General features: G+C 38.9%; 1 protein-coding gene across 2 annotated transcripts; it reads right to left on the bottom strand.

Annotated features, from left to right (window-relative positions):
- Window positions 1–4,710: 4,710 nt before the first annotated feature.
- Window positions 4,711–19,762, bottom strand: LOC133870085 (probable inactive purple acid phosphatase 28). Of its 2 annotated transcripts, none has more exons than XM_062307130.1 (4): window positions 19,475–19,762; window positions 19,195–19,342; window positions 5,754–6,127; window positions 4,711–5,418 (listed from the first exon to the last, which is right to left on the bottom strand). In XM_062307130.1, the coding sequence occupies exons 1-4, from the start codon at window positions 19,679–19,681 to the stop codon at window positions 4,954–4,956; spliced, it is 1,194 nt and encodes a 397-aa protein (XP_062163114.1). In that variant the 5' UTR covers window positions 19,682–19,762; the 3' UTR covers window positions 4,711–4,953. The 2 variants fall into 2 exon arrangements, with proteins under 2 accessions (XP_062163114.1, XP_062163113.1); XM_062307129.1 differs by having other exon boundaries at window positions 5,754–6,181; window positions 19,475–19,761.
- Window positions 19,763–20,011: the final 249 nt, after the last annotated feature.

The following is a 20,011-nucleotide window of genomic DNA, read 5'->3' as shown; positions in this document are numbered from 1 at the left end:
GGTGAACTCAAATGTAAAGTAGATATCACTTTAAATATTTAGGAGTAAGATCTTTCATGATCAAAATCTTAGTGTATTGGATAATCACATATATCATTATGGAAAAACTACTCTTCTAAAAGGAATCTATAATCCTTTGATTTAATCAAAATGACATGAAATATCTCCTTAAGAGAGATTTAATGGGAATTGATTATTCTAAGTCTCTAGTTAGAACATTTTAGTAAGAGTAATTAAAATAAAATGTATTAAATGAAAAGTGATTGCAAGAGTACAAGAATAATCAATATATTCCCTTCAAAAAAAAAAAATGAATAATCAATATATTAAATTGAGTACCCAAAGATTAAGAGATAGTGAATTAAAGTGACAATTTATATGTGACTTTAATTTGACCATGATTATTTCATGGAAGGTTTAAATGAAATTATAAGAAGTAACTTGGAGTTTTGATTAATCAAAATAAATACTAGAGTGCAATTATAATTTTTGGGAGAATAAATTGTAATTAATAGTAACCTAGAATAAGTAATTAAATGACAAGTGTCATAGATTTATTGGAGCTAGTTTTATTTTCCTTCTCAGTCCCTTCCTTTAGCTAATTATTACTCTTATTGGGCTTGACTTAATTACACAACAAACTCCCCATCTGGCCCTGTATGTAGAGGTGGTGGCTAGGGTTTTCCAAATCATACTTTGACAAAAAAAATCCTAGTACTATTTTTAATAGGAGACACAAGCCTATTTAAAGGGAGCTTGTGTAGGCATTAAAGCTCACACTGTTAGTCTCTTAATCTGAATCAAGGAGAATGTTTGAAGGTATCAAAACCCTAGCCTACAAGTGTGGTTTGAAGTTTGGAGCAAGAAGATTCAAATCAACCCCAATCTCTTGGTAGCAGACTTTTACAATGTAAGTTTCTTCTCTTGTAAATTTTTGTTTTACATAATCTAATGCTATGCTTTCATTATGTTGTTCTTAGAATTTTTCCATTGTTACCTTGAGTTATATTCCCAACAGAGAACTCGTCCCCGAATTCTGATTTTTTTGCCTCGATCCTTTGGATGTCCAATCAATCTCTTTCATCCTGCTGCTCCAAAATAAATAAATCTCTTTCATCCTGCCTTCTTCAATGATTTGTCCTCCACTATAATTCAAATTGTCCTCCAACATAACAAAACCAATATCAAAATTTTGATAAAGAGAACTTGATATAAAATTGTCAATCCCAAGAAAATAAACAAAACTAATATCTTCAATACCCAACTATGCTTCACTCTTTGGGCTTTCTTGAAACACATGATATACATCACTCTCATCAACAAAATCTTTTATCTCAACTAAAAGACTTACCTCTTCCAATAGATCATCTTCTTCAAGATAGATGTAGATCTATATCTATTGAAAAATCTTCCTCCACAACTTCATCTTCCTCCTCTATATAAGATGGATTTGAGGTTTGCTAACAATAGTCAAGGCAGCACGCAGCTAACCTCACACATCAAGCCTTACTTCCTTTCGTTGAAATCACGCATCTTTAACGGTAAAATCGTCAACCTCATCGACGAAACATGGATTTGGTTGATGGCAACGATTGCTAGCAACGCTCATGGCGGTAAATTAGTGCCTCAATTTGAGCACCAATTTGATCTACAAACCGCTCCAACTGATCATCAAACCGATCAATTCGCTCTTCCGATCATTGCAAACATGCCGCCAATTGATCATCAAGCGTTGTCTCTTCACGCTCATACACATCACCAATAGTTGCATATATGTTTTCTCCATTGTGTTGTCTTAGCGCCAAGGTAGAAAAGTAGTTGGGCTCTAATACCAACCAATGCAATGTGCATAGTGAATTGCAAAGACAAATAATCACAAGAATCATAACTATTTCATAATCATAAAAAAATTAAAAATAATAATAATAATGTAGAATTCTAGGAAAACTAAAAACAAAAATAAATAAATAGAACTCTCCCTAGAGTATTCTAATTAATAGAAAATTCATAACACAACATAACTAATGGCTAAGGCCATCTATAGTATGTTTATATAGAGCATAAAGTCGAAACCCTTAATAACTTAACAAAAAAAAAAATTCGAAATAAAATAGACTGTGACAAACATAAAATAAAAAGACTACTTTCACCTAGTAAACATTGGAATTATAACATTTTTGAGAAATAAAAATTTGTAGCCCTTTGAATAAGCTTTTCAATGCCACCAAATTTGTCTCCATATGATGTCGAAATCACAAGCTATGAATTTTTTTTCTTTGACTGGTCTACTTGTAACTAATCTACATCACTTTTACATCTTAAAAATGCATATTGCCTATGATTTAATGATCTTGACTAACAGAGGGGGTATTTTTCCAAGAAATAGAAGTATAAGACAATTGAATGTGACAAATGGTAGTTCATGGGACAAAGTGTAAATGAGTGGTAGTTTTGGGGGCTGGGGAGGGGAGGGGGGGCTGGAATATAATTAACCCTTAAATTTACCTAGACAAAGCATGGAATAAAGAAATTCTTAACTGCATTATGAATCCCAACCCCGTTGCCTACATTTTCCAACAGCCAACCGTTAAACGCCTAGCCCTTTGATTTTTTTTTTTTTAAGTAAGAAGATTTTATTAAAAAACGTAAGGCACCCTTAAGAACACCAGGAGTATGCACAGGAACCATCAAAGCCAACCCACAAAAGGAAAATACCCAAACAAACCCACAAGGATCAACCCTAAAACCCTAAACCCACAAGGAGCACCCATAACACCCAAAGCCCAAAAAACAAAAGCAGTCCCCATCAAACATCCAAACCTGCCCCTAAAGCATCCCAACCCAACAAACCCCCCAAAACCCGCAAGAAAACCCGAACAACCCTCCCAAAAAGGCACCACAACCCAAAATACATACGAAAATCAAACCCAAAACACAAAGCAAACTCGAAATACAAGAAAGCAAACCCAAAATATAAAGAAAAGCCACAACTACAGGTAAAAAAAAGGCAGAAGAAGCGGAAATTGCCGGAGAAGCCATCGGAGAGGCGTGTGTGTGGAGGAGAGGTCCCAAACGCTGTAGATCTAGCACCCAAAAATCAGAAACACCCACAGCCATGCACATCAGAACACGTGGCGGCCACCCACAGCAAAGAGAACAGTGGGGAATAGTCGAACCACGACGGAGAGTCCTCCGGAGAGGCACTTGCATGGCGAGGAGGCCCCAAAACCCATAGAAATGGTGACGTCGACAACGGTGCGGCAGCAACCACAGAAATGGTGACGTCGACAAGGACTAGAACAAGCTGGCGAGGTCATGAGCGGGGTGCGAGCGCGTCGAATAAAACCCAACCACTGAGATCTACACCTAACAGAAGAAAACCCCAAAACTAAAAGACCCAAGCGAAGAAGAAAAACTTAAATAACCTAAACCGGAAAGGAACCAGAAAAGGAGGTAGGATAGGACCTATCCTACCCTCCCAAGCGAAGCAGAGAAGGCTAAGGATTTTTTATAAGAGAGAGAGAGAGAGAGAGAGAGAGAGAGAGAGAGAGAGAGAGGGAATTAATTTGATTTATTATAGAGTAATGCTATATAATTAGTATATTATTATGCAACTGCCACACAACTAGGATTGTGTGGCAATGAAAAATAAACCTTTAAATCAGCAAAAGGCTTGTAAAAAAAAAAAAAATAATAGCTAATTTTTATTGTCACATCATACTAATCGTATGACAGTCGTATAGCAGTTTACTAAATAACATTTCTCTTTGTTCTAAGGTTGCTTGGATTTTGATATCAATAAACATGGTATTTTGGCTTAATTGTTATACAAATGAAGTTATTGAATGCAAGGTTGAGCCTATGATGGTGGAGGGAGAGGCTGCTGTCGAAATGGATGTGCCTTCAACTTGACTACAACTAAAGGTCGAGGTCCACATGCCCCTCTTGCTCTCTCAGATGACCCCTCCCATAAGCAGCAATCAGTACCCTCTTTCCAACATAGCATCTCCAAATAACAAGTCTGAAAATGTCACAATAATATTAAAGGAAAAGATGTTTTGAATCTATCAACGATCTCATCTTTTATCTAGAATAAAAGAAAAGTTTGATATAATCGTTGAGAGGAAAGAAATGGTTATCAACTAATATCTATATGCTGCCAAGTCAAGAGGAGTTTCATTTAATCCCCCACTAAAGGTCAAAAAACAGTCTTTTTGAAAGCGTCCCCTCCATACGGATCGGGTAATACTCCGGGATCGCTGGCAGGCTAGCCCCAAAGAATTGTTTACACCCATGGGGATTCAAACCTTAGACCTCATGGAACCACCACAAAGACCAAAGCCCTTACCACTTGAGCCAACCCCTAAAACCTTCCTAAACTCAGTAACACCAGCTCCTTATTCCAGGAAATTTTACAAGTTAACTGTGCACCACCAAGAAATTAGTTTGGAAACCGTAATGGACTTACTCCTGCTCCTGCTTTCAAGAAAGTTTGAGTCAACTGATGCACCACTTAAAAAGTTGTCATGTATTTCCTACTATGGAAGTTTGAACTGCATATTCAAATAGTTAACTGTTACTTTATAGTTTTGAACACATGCGAAATTATCTGTTAATAGATTATGCAATGACTTGGCTAGAATACCAGTCCAATGAGGATATCTGCTCTGGACAATTGTCTAAGCCACATGAATGTGGTAACCATCAATCAAACTAGCAACCAAAAGTATTCTCCTGTCACTAAGGACAATTAAAACAGAATTTGTTTTGGTAAGTAAAGTTAACACAAACTTTTAAACCTGCTTATGTCATGAATTTTTAATCTTAAATTACAAGAAGAACGCAGTACAATGACACTAGGAGGTTTCTTATCAAAATGATTTTAACAACAGTACAAAGAGGATATACAACATTGTCGGATGTCATTACAGTATTCCAGTACCTGTATTGGAGTCATCTCGCTTGCTGGTCGGTCCACAGGACTTGCTCATCAACCTTGCTCAGCTTCTCATCATCAAGACGCTTCCATGTCTTAATCGTCTCCACTCCCATCCAGGCGTTGTCACCTTTGCCAAGTTCAGCTAATATGACCCTTGCTCTCCTGGGCCACCCAGCCTTTCCATAACCATGGTATCCAAAGCCTCCACCATAACAAAACCATATACCATCTAGATTCCCACAAAAGTCATTAGTATGATCATGGCCTATGAACACAGCCTTCACATCCCCAATGGAGACAAAGGTCTGTAAGACTCCCGAGTTCACTGATGAGCAAGCTACACCCTCCTGGAATTGGCCAACAATCTTTTCGTAGTACAGCTTCCGAATTTCCAGAATTGGGATATGGAAAAATGCGAGTGATGGAGATGTAGCTGGGGGTAAAGCATCAGAAGATTGGTCACTATCCCACTTTTGGCCCTGTTAGTGTGTGACCTGCAACATGTTAATAAAATCTAAATCTAGGAAACTTCCCTTGTGGGACTTACAAGAACATATAGGATAAATACAATATTCAGATGCATTTGACTGCGTGTCTGAGCAAGGGCAGCAAAAAAAACACTTTTTGGTTCAATTAGGGGAAAAGGTAGCCACTTTCTAAAGAGTCTTCAACTCTTCAGAAAACAAGCCTTAGTTGTTTCCTGATTTTTATAATCATCACAAGAAGTGTGAAATGAATCAGTGAAATGGGAAAAAAAAAAAAATAGAGGCCTAATGTGTCTTAATTGAATTGGCATTTGTCATTTTCTTTATACCTGAAATCTTTGAGAAATGCCACGAAGCCAACGAAGTTGAGATTCCTTAATCCATCCATAAGTTCGAACTCCTTGAATAAATGCCCTATCTCCACTGTCAAGAAAGAAAAGATTGAGGACGCTGCTGTTCATCAAATGTGAACCTGGGGCACCATATACTTCCAAGTTGTAATTGCCAAAACCATCAATGTCTGTCATCGTGCCTCCTTTAACAGGAGTAATGGGATCTTCAGCTGCTGGATTGATTTGCGAGACAGAATAGTCCAAAAGGGAGATGAAAGACATCAATTCCTGGCGATTCATTGTAGATTCCTGATCATGGTTTCCTAAAACTGCTGCCCATGGAAGCCCAGATTCCAGAGCAGGACCAAAGGCTTCAAGAAGGGATTCAGCAGCATCAGTGGTGCTGGGCCCAAATATATTGTCTCCTAATTACAAAAACTAAATGTTTTAGAGAGAGAGAGAGAGAGAGAGAGAGAGAGAGAGAGAGAGAATAATTCAGCTTCTCAACCACAATTTCTTTTGGTCTCAATGAGTGATAAGGTTCGTGATGAACAGCACGGCCAGTTTAGATCATTAAAGGAATTTAGTGGACATATAAGCACGGAGTAGCTAATCTGATTGGTTTACATTAATCCTCAGCAATTGGTTATCTAAAATGCAGTTCACAACATCTCTCACTTTAATCCTCGGGAAAAAAAGGGTGCATTTTATGACTACCACTGTCTTTCCATGAGTTGTCAATCTTATTAAAAGATCCAATTTCAAAGGAACCTTTTTTTTGGAAGTCCAAGTTCAAAAGGACAAATGGGTTTATTAGCACCTAAGTAAGAACAGTTGTGCGCACAATCTTCTTTATGAGATTTATCAACAGATATATCCATTTTTCTCCTTCCTATACATATGCTAGATTTATTTGCAATGCTTGCTTTGTCATTACCAGCCCTGTACGTCTGAGAGTAAAACAAGCTACTCCAACACCAATCTAAAGGGGTTGGAAGCCACTTACTACCTAAAAGTTAATAAGAATACCCTCAATGGTTCTCCCAGATTCTCCTGTGATCTTATAGACTTTGAATCTCGATAGGTACTTGTTTCTATATGCATCTCATTTCTCTTCATGCATATGTATAATGAAAAGATCATCAAGAATCAATAGTCTGTTGGGCCAAACTACCATATAGATGTGACTTAAACTTAACAATTCCAAGCAATAGCCAAAACAAAATCACACGAGCAATTAATCAGGCACCAAGAGAGAAACCACAAAAGAACAAGCCAAACTTACATTAAAATTTTCCAATATAGAGGAAAAATCACAGAGAAAATCATTCTGTCCATTATAATAAAATACAAATTACAATACCCAAGTTTATGTCCAAAACTTGACTTTACACAAATTAGGTAAACACAAAATTACTAGGACAAAGAACATGCCATATTAGCACCAGTAAAATTCTCCAAAACTGGCTTTAAGACCTAAAACTCAAGCATATGTTGTAGCCACCTCTAGAATAACTGAAGATCCACTAGACTGCTTCCTAATTATTTATGTCAAGACTAACAAAAAAAAATGGTTGACTACCCCAATTGCATGAATAATGTCTGATCGGGTGCAAACTGCAGCATACATCAAACTCCCAACTGTAGAAGAGTGAGGACTAACTATCATGTCTTCTCTTTTTTGTCACAGATATACACCTAAAATCTATCCTGCTGTGCCAAAGTCCTTTGGTTCAAAGGACTTGAACAACTCCTTAAAATTGTCATTTCAACATCTTGTCCCATTATTAACATATCATTGAGATACAACCTAACAATAATGACTTATCTCCAAGACACATTCTGACATACACATTGATTTGTAGACACAATGATCTGCAGTTGTTCTCTTGTAACCATGACCTACCACGAATGAATTGGTGTGTTCTTGTACCACTGCCTTGTAGCCCAGTTTAGGCTATATATATGTTTTTCAACATGTAGACCATGTGGTCCTTATCTTTTACTTCAAACCCCTATGAGCGAAACATGTAATTTCTTCCTCCAAGCCACCATGGAGAAAGATAGTCTTCCATCTAACTGCTTAAGTTCAAGATGCAGTTGTTCTTGTACCACTGCATTCTGACATTCTGACATACACATTGATCTGTAGACACAATGATCTGCAGTTGTTCTCTTGTAACCATGACCTCCCACGAATGAATTGGTGTGTTCTTGTACCACTGCCCTGTAGCCCAGTTTAGGCTACATATATGTTTTTCAACATGTAGACCATGTGGTCCTTATCTTTTACTTCAAATCCCTATGAGCGAAACATGTAATTTCTTCCTCCAAGTCACCATGGAGAAAGATAGTCTTCACATCTAACTGCTTAAGCTCAAGATGTAAGCTAGCTGCTAAACCAAGAACAACTTGGTGAATAACTTGAACTCATGAGTATTATTCTTCTGCAAAGAATAGCTTGAACTCACGACTATTTATAGCATTCACTCTCACTCCTGAGAGGAATGTGAACTCAAATGTAAAGTGAATGTCACTTTGATACATTTAGAAGTAATATCGTTCATAGTCAAATCTTGGTGAGTTGGGTGATTACATGTAGCATTGTGAAAACATTACTCCTCAATAAGGAGTCCACAATCCTTTGATTTATCAAAGAGACATAAGATATCCCCTTGAGATAAATTTAATAGGAATTGGTTATTCTTAGTCTCTGGTCGAAGCATTTTAATTAGAGTTACTAAAATAAAATATGTACTATGTGAAATGAGATTTCATAAGTACAAGAATAATCAAGAGATTAAATTGGATACTCAAGGATTAAGAAGTAGGAATTCAAGTGACAGTTTTCTTATGACTTTAATTTGAAGACGGATTATTTCATGAAGGGTTCCAATGCAAATATAAGAAGTCATTGGGAGTATTGAATAATCAAAATAAAATACAGAGTGCAATTACAATTATTTAGTGGAATTAATTTTAATTAATAGTAACCTAGGGCAAGTCATGAGATGACAAGTGTCCTAGGCCTATTGGAGCTAGTTTTTATTATTTCTCTAGGTTCCTCCCCAAGCTGATTATTACCTATATTGGGTTTGACCTAATGATACAAGCACTATAATCCCATGTGGCCGTGTATGTGCAAGAAGGGGGCAAGGGTTTTCCAAGTCCTACTTGTACTAAGAGACATGTGCTTATTTAAAGGGAGCTTGTGTAAGCATTAGATGCCCACAACTTGAGAGCCCACACTCTTGGTCTTTTAATCAGTCATTGGGGAGAAGATTTAGAGGTTTCAAAACCCTAACACTAGCTGTGCATAGTGAGAAGGAGCAAGAGAATCAAATCAGACACTTGATTCCAAGGAGTAGCTGACTTTACACTTTGTGAGTATCTCTTGCAAGTTTTTGTTTTGCATAATCTTTTGCTATGCTTGCATATGCTCTTTCTTGGATTTTTCCGCTATGCCTTTGAGTTATACTCCCAACCCATGGGACGCTCCCGCCACGCCCTACACTCCGCAAACAAGCTGACAACTTCACTCTCAACACAACACTCATCTTCCTCCTTTGCATGAAGCACATTCGGTTGACGGTGACAACCGTTTGAACCACCCATGGTGGCAAATTGATCGGTTAGAGCTTCAATTCGTTCTTCAAATTGTTCAAACCATTCATCGAACCAACCATTTTGCTCCTCCAGGCGATGTAAACGCACCATCAATTGTTCATCATGCATTGCTTCCTCGCGCTCATGCACATCGCCAATTTCTGCAAACCAATTTGCTCTTCAGCAACCCCTTTGCAAGATGGAAAGTAAATCTGGGCTCTGAAACCAACTGATGCAACGTGGTGTAGTGGATCGCAAAGACAAACAATCGCAAGACTTACAACTCTTCCCAAAACCAAGAACCAATCAAGGATTTGAGGTCAAACAAATAAAAACCACTCCTTGAATTTTTTTTATTGAAAAACCAATGAATAATAATCAAAAACTGCAGCCAGAATCATTCATAACATGTATTTATGGTAACTAGACTCCTAGACCTAATAGAATACTGAAATGAAGTCGGTTTAACCATATTGCTGCAATGCGTTTGGACGAGACACTAACTCATTCTGACGCAAATGCGATAATTTTAAAATAAGCCTAACAATCAATTATTTGTCTTGATGGAACTCCAAACAACCGCTACTGATTGACCTTTCGTCCTAACCTGACTCCAACCAAGCTAGAGAACGAGTGCTATTTTATCTCCTCCTAGGTCATCTTGTCCAGACCTATCTCCGAACTGACTTCCAAACGATGCTTATTGGGTCTCTCTTATCCAGAAGCTTGTCTGGACCCCACTCTGGCCAAAGCCATCTAGAGTCTAGACCCCACTCTAGCCAAAGCCATTGTCCAAACGGGTTTTAGACCTAGTCTGGATGCCTATGTCTGTTCCAGTTTTCTTCATAAATTCGAATGCAGCCTGATCTACATCAAATGGGGAGAAAACTGAATTTTAAGGCTAAGTCAGCTAAGTTTTAAAAACAGGTTGTCAAAGTCCTATTCGAATGGTATTAGTTCTCGCTCAAACACGAGCTAGTAGGGTTTCAAAGTTTTTGCATACCTGTGTTCGGATAGTGTGCTATCAAGATTGCAATCAAAGGTCTCGGATCTGGCTTAATAATCATTCCGATCGAAAATGTTAGCATCCTGTAAGTCTTCTAATTCCCCTTGTTCGAACAGGATGCGACTGCCCTTGCAATCGAGCCTTTCTAGAACTTGAATTTTGAAGTCTTCAGGCTCTCATTCAAACATGCTTACAATCGAGACATTTTGCCTTGCATATTGATCTTTCAAAACTATCTCATTCGAACATCATACAATCGATGTTGCAAATGAGCTATTCTGTTGTTCACCTTGAACCAAGTTTTTGAACCTAATCTTAAGACTGACTTCAACTTTGAGCCCAGACTTACAACACAACAAGTTTTGAAACTAAGTTTGCCAACACATAAAACTTAACAGTTTGTAGAATCATCACCACCAATAGTTGCCAGCTTATCAGAAGTGCCATAATTTTCTATTTATACCTCTCCCCATTGGTGGCACTATCTGACGAAGAAGACAAATCTAAGGTCAGAAACACCTTCAACAACATTCTCAAAATCTAGCAAAAGCCTCATTCTCATAAAAAACCACATCTCTACTTATGATAATTTTCTTCATTCCAAGATCCCATATCTTGTAAGAAAACTCTAGATCTCCATAGTCAACAAATATGAAAGGAATAGTCCAACCATGAAGCTTCGACCTCCATTCATAAGGCACGTGCGCAAATGTCTTGCGGCCATATACTTTCCAATAAAAGATGGAAACATTCTCTCCTATCCACACTCAAGAATATCAAAACAGAAAAGGAACTTGTGGTGATTGATTGATTCGGCAGCAGGCAGTGCAAATAACTTCAGCCAGATGAATTAGGTAGCTTAGTCCTCCTAATATACATGTGACCTTCTCCACAATAGCACAGTTTATCTTCTCTACCAAAATGTTATGTTTTGGCGTACCAGAGCCTATCCTCTTATGTCTAATGTCGCTATCTAAGCAATAGTTCTTTTTGATAAGTAAAGTTTATTCAAAAAGCGCAAAGGGGCGCAACCTATAGTACACAGGACGTATGCATGAAGCCCCTAATTCAAAGAAAAAAGAGAGCACCTATCTATAAATTCAAAATAAGAACATTCATGCATAAACTGAATTTTTTTCTCTCTCCACATAAACAACGTTTGTAGCATCATTTTCTTCAAGTTCATCAAATCAGTCTCACAATCTTCAAAACAGAGTGCATTTCGTTCCCTCCATACACACCACATCAAACACAATGGAGCCATGCGCCAAATCGGTATCAAAGTCCGATTACCCTTTTGCCCCCTCCAACTCCCCAACATATCTTTCACCGATCGCGGCATTACCCACTCCACCCCAAACATTTGCAGTATCGTCCTCCACAATTCTATAGCAACCATACAATACAGAAACAAATGGTCAATAGACTCTCTAGAAATCTTACACATATAACACCACTCCATCACAATAATGTTTCTCTTTCGTAAATTATCCAAAGTTAAGATTTTCCCTAAAGTTACCGTCCACGCAAAGAATGCCACTCTCAGGGAGACCTTAACTTTCCAAATACTTTTCCACGGAAATGAAAACTGAATAGGACTAGATAAAACCTTATAGTAAGACTTTACTTGAAAATATTTCTTTTGCGCTAGAATCCAACACATTTTATCCTTTCCCTCACTTCTAACTTTAAGAGTGTACATCTCAAAAAAATCTACTAACCGCTTCCACCTCCCAATCATGAACTGGGCGAGAAAACAAAATATTCCACAGAATTGTGCCATTTTGTCTCTGCATATTCTCCTCCACCCAAGCATCCTTGCCTCTAGCAATGAGAAACAATTCTGGAAAAAGAGTCTTCAAAGGAATCTTCCCACACCACACATCATGCCAAAATAGAACTTTCGAACCATTCCCAATCTCATATCTCACATGAGCTGCAAAAGCATCCCATCCCCTCCTAATACTCTTCCAAACTCCAAACTCCAAACCCAAAAGAACCCCCAACCTCCTTAGAGCACCAACCACCCCCCATACTTCCATATTTGGAATCCACCACCTTTCTCCATAGAGCATCCCTCTCCAAAACAAATCTCAATAACCATTTACCCATCAAAGCTTTATTGAACATAACCATATTTCTCACTCCTAGTCCCCCCGAAACCTTTGAAGAACAAATCGTATGCCAATTAACCAAATGAAATTTAAATTCATCTCCAATACCACCCCAAAGGAAGCCTCTCTGAAGTTTTTTCAAACAATTTGCCACTCCCACTGGAATAGGGAAGAGAGACAGAAAATACGTAGGTAAACTCATTACTCATCTATTCACTTCTATTGTTAGATCACATGTGAATGGGTTAAGAAAAGAAATCAAAGAAATTGATATACATGATTAGGTACAAAACTGTAGACTTAGGTTTTGGGATTGAAAAGATGTTGCAACATGTGTATCATAGTCTTACTTAAAAGCACCATAAAGTATTTCACTTCCTATTAAGTAGAACAAGAGCTGTTGATGTTAGATTAGTGAAATCCAATGCAGCGTGGAGTTCTCAAGGATGTGCGTGCAAGTTGACAGGTCGTTCCCATGGATGGGCGTATGGGTTCCTATGGATAACATATGGAGATGTAGGGCCCTTATGCAAGGGCGAGTGAAGTCTTGTAAGGTAGTAATCATCTGTGGCTCACATAGGGGCCTCGAGAGCCATAGAGAGGCAATGATTCACACATGAGAGGAAGATTATTGCATGTCATATGTGAAAAGAGTCTCAAATTGAGGGAGGGGGGGAAGGGAAGGAGAAATACATGATTGGATCCCAAACTCACAAGCTCAGACTTTTGGATTAAGTTGGTGTCCAAACATTTAATATATATCAAGGCATCACTTGAAGAACTCTCCCAAAACTAGTCTCCCAACACAGTCAACAATTGAATTATTAACCCTAAGAAAAATCAGCTAGAGAAAAAAGAAACGGGTTATCATATCACCTAGTTTTATTTTGTTTCCTAACGTGGCAGAATATTTTATCAACCTTATTCTTGATATTAGATGGCTTTAACTGCACTGTTTTCAAAGAGAAAACTTCCTAATTTGGTCCCAAAAGAATTACACTAAATCTTCATAAATCAAATATACTTTCAAATTCCAAGATTAAGGAATGGTACAATATTTTCAACCAAACTCTGTTTGAGTTCCAAGAATTCTACTTGAACACATAAATAGAATCTAAATATACTGAAATGGAAGGCATCCAACATAGACATTAGCTATACAACATTTCTAAGGAGCTAAGTTGACCAATAGTACAATCATATTTGGTTCAAAGCAAATATTTGGGCACTAGTTACAAGTTTTTGTTATACAACATTACTGACTCATCTTATGTTTTATTCCTATATTGGAATAGTCACTTGTGAATGGTGCCGTTAGTCAAATAGTTGAGTCGCACATCGAGTAGTAATGACAAGAGTGAGTTGCTAAGATAAAATTATTGGACACATTCCTACTTGCTTAAGTTTTTGAGGTGGTTTCCCAACATATTGAATCGATCCCTCACAAGAATACTTCCTAAAATGTTAATTCTGAATTCTCACAAATCCCAACAAGTAGTATCAGAGCTCCCAAAACCTACAAACCTAACAAGTGATTTCAAATCTGATGGTTCGACGAGATAGTATTCACTATGATAGTGCATGTTTTTGGTGGCTCCCATAGTAGGGTGGTGGTGACTCCCATTGTTAGATACACCCATGGTCTAGTAAAGGCCTTGATGATGGTGAATTAAAGCGTGAAAGCGACTATGCGTGTGTTGAAGGCTCCTATAGTAATGCGAGGAGATTCCAATGTTAACTCCACCCATGGTTGAATAAAAGGCCTTCTAACAGTGAGCACTGGATTTACTGATGTCATGTGACACAGGTTATGAAAAGGCTTCCATTCACTGGGAAGGCAATTCGTACAGATGACATGGTCTAGCGAAAACTCACGTGAATGGAGAGCCAATGGAATATTCACATGAATGGTGTCTATGGTTAATTGATCAAGTCTCTCATCCAATAATTGTGAAAAGAGGACTTCCCAATGTGTAACTCTACTTTCACAAACCTAAGATCCCCAACAGTTTTTTGACTTATGGATAGTTTGCAAGAGGAAGAGTTATGAAAGCTAGTCAAGGTAATTCAGTACTAATGAAGGAAAAGAAAGCTTTCAAGAATTTTTTTAAAAAAATCGGTAATTGGTACAAGGTAATTGGTGTCAAAGTTGAAAGACGATTGCATGGTGGAGCAAAATGCAAAGATGAGCATTTATTTAGATCACCACAAACAAAAAATAATTATGTATGGAAAAGAGTGAAATTTGAGAATGCTATATATATATATATATATATATATATATATATATATATATATATTTTATAAGTACGAAAAGTTTTATTAAAAAGCGTAAGGCGCCCCTAAGTACACAGGAACAACCAAACCAGCCCACAAATAGAAACCCAATCAAATCCACAAAGACCTAAGCCCTTAACTCAAAACCCACAAGGAGAAGCCCACAAAAAGAAAAAAGGACCCCAAAACAAACCCTCAAAAACCAAAAACCCTCAAACCCGAACCCTCAAGAAACATTCCCCACTACCGCACGTGAGCCTTCCCTTTCCTATGCCGAGTGGACGCACTTGCATCACTGTAGTTGATGGAACTTACCAAATTCAAAATTTCACTCCTGCCTTTGGACTTCGGGTGTGCAACCTTAACTTCCCGAAGAAAGTCCTCTTCAAAGGCATCAAGAATCACCAAGGACGGATCCTCATCCTCAGCACTATCCACCTCCCAATCCAAAGCCATGCTGGGAGGAAGAACACCCAAAGTGTACAGGGAATCACCAGCCTCCCCATCCCAAATTCATCACCCTGCTCCCACACAACTACCTCCCCAGACGGATCCAACCCTACTGGCCACTTCTGAGATCAGGACTAACCATTCACCCTGAATTCATTGCCCATTTCAAAGATAGGAATGACGCAACCACTCAAGGGGGAGGAAAGCCCTATCACCCCATCTTCCTTGACATCTAGAGTCTATAACAACACGACCGACTCTAAAAGCGATGAATGAGTAGAAACTTTCACAGCTGGGCTCGAATTGAGAAACTCCCTCCGAAGGAAACCCTTCAAAATATATGTCTTAACAATATCTTTCACGGAACCTGCCACTCCCGCAAAAACCTTCACTGGAAGCACTGTAGCTGCTTCCTCAGCTGTAAAACTGACAGGCAACCTCATTGCTGCCACAGATTCTGCTAATAAGTCATCATCCAATTGCACTACTCGATCTTCCCTAGCCTTCCGGTAGTATTTCTGAAAAGGCTTAGATATTGGCGACGCAGAAAAATAAGAATGAAACTTCTCACCCAACTCAGCCGCTCCTGAAAAATGTGAAGGGGCAAAGATGGGCTGGGAAGACCCCTCAAGTCTGAGTTGAAGTGTCAAACAAGCACCACTTGAGCTGCTTCGCAAAGGGGCAGAGGTACCGAAAGAACCAAACCCAACAACAGAGCTTACCAGAGCCGGAGGAGCATCCAGAGACACCAAAGACAACATCTCCAATGTTGGCAAGGGGGGAAAGATGGACCGTGAAGATGTAGACAACTTGACGGAATCAACCGCTGGATCAAAAACACACCCACCCCTGGAAGTCGACAGACCCAAAAACACCCTAGAAATAGCCGCCGAAGTCTCCTCCGGGCAATGAGAACTCACATGGGCAGCCGTCGAACATTGAAACCACTATGCAGAAACGAGACCCGCTTCAGGGTCCAACACAGGACCCATAACCTCAGAGACTTCCATCGTCCGATTCGTCCCTTTGAATTTGGGTTTAGGCATGAACCGGCCCAAACGAAATCCTTTAATCTTATGGCCCAGACCGACCCAACAACTTCCCAACAACCCGGCCCACAACTAAGTTGAACCTAACGAGCAGCTTACTCCACGTAAAAAGATTCAAACGCAAATCTGACCTCCTTGTAGAGCCTACAGAGCCTACCAAGCCTCGAGCAGAGAAACCAGCTTCGAGCTTCTTCTTACCCAACGGACGCGGCAGCTTCTACTTGTCCATCGAATCAAGCGGAGGTATCTCCAACACATAGCAATCCACCGCAAATCTCAAAACCTCACATTTTACAAACCTCACCGCCGAGAGGATATCAATAGCACACAACTCCGCCAATGAAGCCCACAACCTGGAATGACGAAATGGCTCCGACCACACCACCTCCGAGTACGACGATGGAAAACCACCAACGATGGGCATCACCGTCGCATTAGGGCCCTAGTCGGACCTCACCACCTCCGCAAACAAAGGCCCCGTCCTATTCAAAACCATTCCCAGCCTTGGCCCCTCCTCCTTCCCACCCTTCTCCTCCGCCGAAAACAAAGACCCACTCCCACACCCCACCTAGCAAAAAGGAAGTCTTTTGCATTTCTTAGCTCACCAAAAAATTTGTGCCAGACCCACCCTCCACGACCCTCAGGGATCAGTAGAATCCCTCTCCGTGTGCCCATCCCATAAGCTGCCACCTCTAAAAACCGGCCATCTTTGTTCCCACCTCTATGTACGATCAGAACCTTCGCCCCCTCTCTGAAAGATTTGACAAACTCTTTATCTCCAGGGAAACCCAAACGAACCTCCATCATCGACACTAGCCAAGCGGTGCATTGGTTGCTCAGCAGAACCTCACCGAAGAAGCCTTTCCTCTTTTCTTTCACCCACAACACCGACGCCCCATCCAAGACCGAGAGCACAAAAGATTTCGACTCCACTAAGAACCTCCTTTCCATCTCAAGGCTCACCCAAACTCAGACGACCAACCCAGAAGAAACTCGTACCATCGTCGGAGAAGAAAACCACCCAATCACAAAACCCACTAACCGAAGCCCCTCCACAATCTCACTAGAGCGACCCAAAAGCACACCTTTGTTGCTCAAACTCTAACCCCGCACAGCAACTGAGCTCCTAGATGACAAAACTAGCATACCCCTAGTTGACGCGTTTTCACTCACCACCGCTAGGGCAGCGAGAGAAAGAGAACGATGAGAGTTGAGAGGAGAGAGAAGGGAGGGAGCCAGTCAACGCTGATTGAGACTAAAATTTGACCTTGCAAGAACTATATTTGATATGATAGTTGCTGTCATTTGCTACTATATTTAATATGATAGCAAAGCCAAGTTTCACTGAGAAGTTTAACTGTTGCTTAAACTCAATTGATTACATTTGTTATTGAGCCTTTTTTTTTTTTTTGGCAAATTCATGCAAGAATTGCATGATATATTATCAATAAACATATATATTTATAAGTCAATTTGATTATTTATTTTTGCCCTATCAATAAAAATATATATTATGGGTTTATTGTGATTGTATCCACTAGAAGGGGGGGGGGGGGGGGGGGGGGGACACATGGGCTGGAGGTGGAGATTTGTTGAATTCCTACGCAGGCCGATTGTGGGTAGGTTCGGAGACTTCTTTATTGGATTTGGAATCTCAATTTAACAAGTAAAAGAGTAAAGAGCTGTAATTGCTCTTTTATGTAACTAGTGTGAAAATTCTATTAAACAAATGCAGCGATCTAATTTTTTTTTTTTTTTTTTTTTTTTGTTGATGAATAAGAGAACTTGTATAACCAACAAATAAGCACAATCACATCCTCTTTCCAGCAAACAACTGGAAAACAGCAAGGCTAATGAACAGGCTCCAAAGCCAAGCAACAACCACTCTGCAAACTACACAAACAAGAACAAAACAGCACCTATACAGACTAAACCAAAATCCCCATATCAATCCCCCATCTACACCAAAGTTGGAGAAAAACCCCTACCCTGATGCTCCCCTACCTCCCCTACTATTGCTAGGGAGGTATAATAGTTCCTACAAATAAGAGTGGTGTATAGTTTTTGTGTGTGGTGTGTGAAAGTTGGAAGAAAAAGCTCTGTTTAGTGTACGAGTGGTGCAAGAGCATCATTGACTGTATTATAGTTAGTGAGTGTCAAGTTGAAAGTTTGAGTTGAAACTTCGTAATCCATATCATTGATAGTTAATTTCTTAGTTATAGGCAATTGTCCAAACGACACTGCTTGCTATTTTACTATTTTGCGTGTTTTCACAACATAACATGCATGTACCAAACTATAAAGAGCATTAGTAGCAACTTCCTTAGATTTTCCTTAAATTTAAGAAACAAAATTACTTTTTACTTCCCTATTCAAATAAACTTCACAACAGCTTCATTTATCCTTTCCCTATACCATTTAAATATTCTTTCAAATAAATGTTAGGGAAAGAAAGAAGAAAGAGAAAGACATTTAAATATTCTTTCAAATAAATGCTAGAGGAAAGAGAAAGTCTTTTTATATTAAGATAATGTTAAGAAAAGCAAAAGTACTACTCTAGATTAGTTCCCTTGGTTTAGGGAACACTAAGGGAGTCTGTTGCATGAATTATTATTTTTTTTAGGATTTTTTTCATACATTTAGGAAAGGGAATGGGATTTAGGAAAGTTGCTGCTGGTTCTCTAAGCTAGTAAGTCTATATACACGATAAGCTGACAAAAACCAACGTAATTTTGTCAAGTTTAAAACTTATCCTTCAGTTTTTCCCTTGTTTTTGGCTCAGGAACCTGAAATATATATATATATATATATATATATATATATATATATATATATGGTCCGGTCATAATAGTATCCTCCAACATATATATTTTCCATCAGAATAAACAGAAATATAAAAACACAAATGCGATTAAAAAGGGAAGAAAAAAGAGTACCTGTAAAAGCAATGAAATCAGGCTTCTCAGCTTCGAGCATTCTCTTGAGAAACCTAGTCGTGTTGAGATCGGAGCAGTACTCGAACTCGGACTCCAACACGTCTCGACACCGAGTCATCATTCCGTTACCAAAATGCATATCAGCCACCTTAACCCATCACAAATAAAAATCCATAAAAATAAAAAAATAAAAAAATAAAAAATAAAAATAAAAATCAATATTATTCTAAAAAATAAAGAATTGATCAAGCTTGGAAGAACTGTAGGAGATGGAAAAGACCTGGAGGATTTTGAAGGTACCATCGGAGCGGAACCGGAGGGGAAGATCCGGGTGTCTCTTGACTCGAACGGTGTCGTTCCCCAGTAGTAACTTGTGAGCTACGAGATTATGAAGAAGATGTAGTATTAAGGTGATGAACGCCAAGTAGAGCAAAGAGTGCTTCCATTTTCCGGTTGGTGGAGATTCCATCAGGTTTTCCGGGTACATAGACGATGAAGAAGACAGACGGGGGAGATTTGTGTGTACAAGCCAAGTGGAGTTTTCTATGGGAAGGGGATTTAACTTTCAGAGTTGCCACGTTTCAGTTTTTTTCACTTTCATAATTATTTGTAAATGATTCACATAAAAATTTTTTTTTTTTTTTTTTTTTTTTTGTGAGTACATTGTGAAGAAAACAAAAACTTAAGGAATAAAGAAAGTGGAGGAGGAGTATTTTCCAAAACATGGAGGAAAAGATGAGGATAGAGGAGAAAGAATGGGAATGCAGCCAGAATGAATTCTGGTTGCGGCCCAATTTGCCACATGATGGGCACAGAA

The sequence above is a fragment of the Alnus glutinosa genome, chromosome 6 (genome assembly GCF_958979055.1).
Source record: "Alnus glutinosa chromosome 6, dhAlnGlut1.1, whole genome shotgun sequence".
In the NCBI taxonomy this organism is placed as follows: domain Eukaryota; kingdom Viridiplantae; phylum Streptophyta; class Magnoliopsida; order Fagales; family Betulaceae; genus Alnus; species Alnus glutinosa.
This window is presented reverse-complemented; position numbering and strand designations above follow the sequence as displayed.

Coding starts and splice junctions, on each gene's coding strand:
- LOC133870085 (XM_062307129.1), bottom strand. CDS start 19,681: ATGTACCCGGAAAACCTGATGGAATCTCCACCAACCGGAAAATGGAAG. Junction 19,343..19,474: donor GTACCTTCAAAATCCTCCAG/GTCTTTTCCATC, acceptor TGATGGGTTAAG/GTGGCTGATATGCATTTTGG. Junction 5,419..5,753: donor GCATTTCTCAAAGATTTCAG/GTATAAAGAAAA, acceptor ACACACTAACAG/GGCCAAAAGTGGGATAGTGA.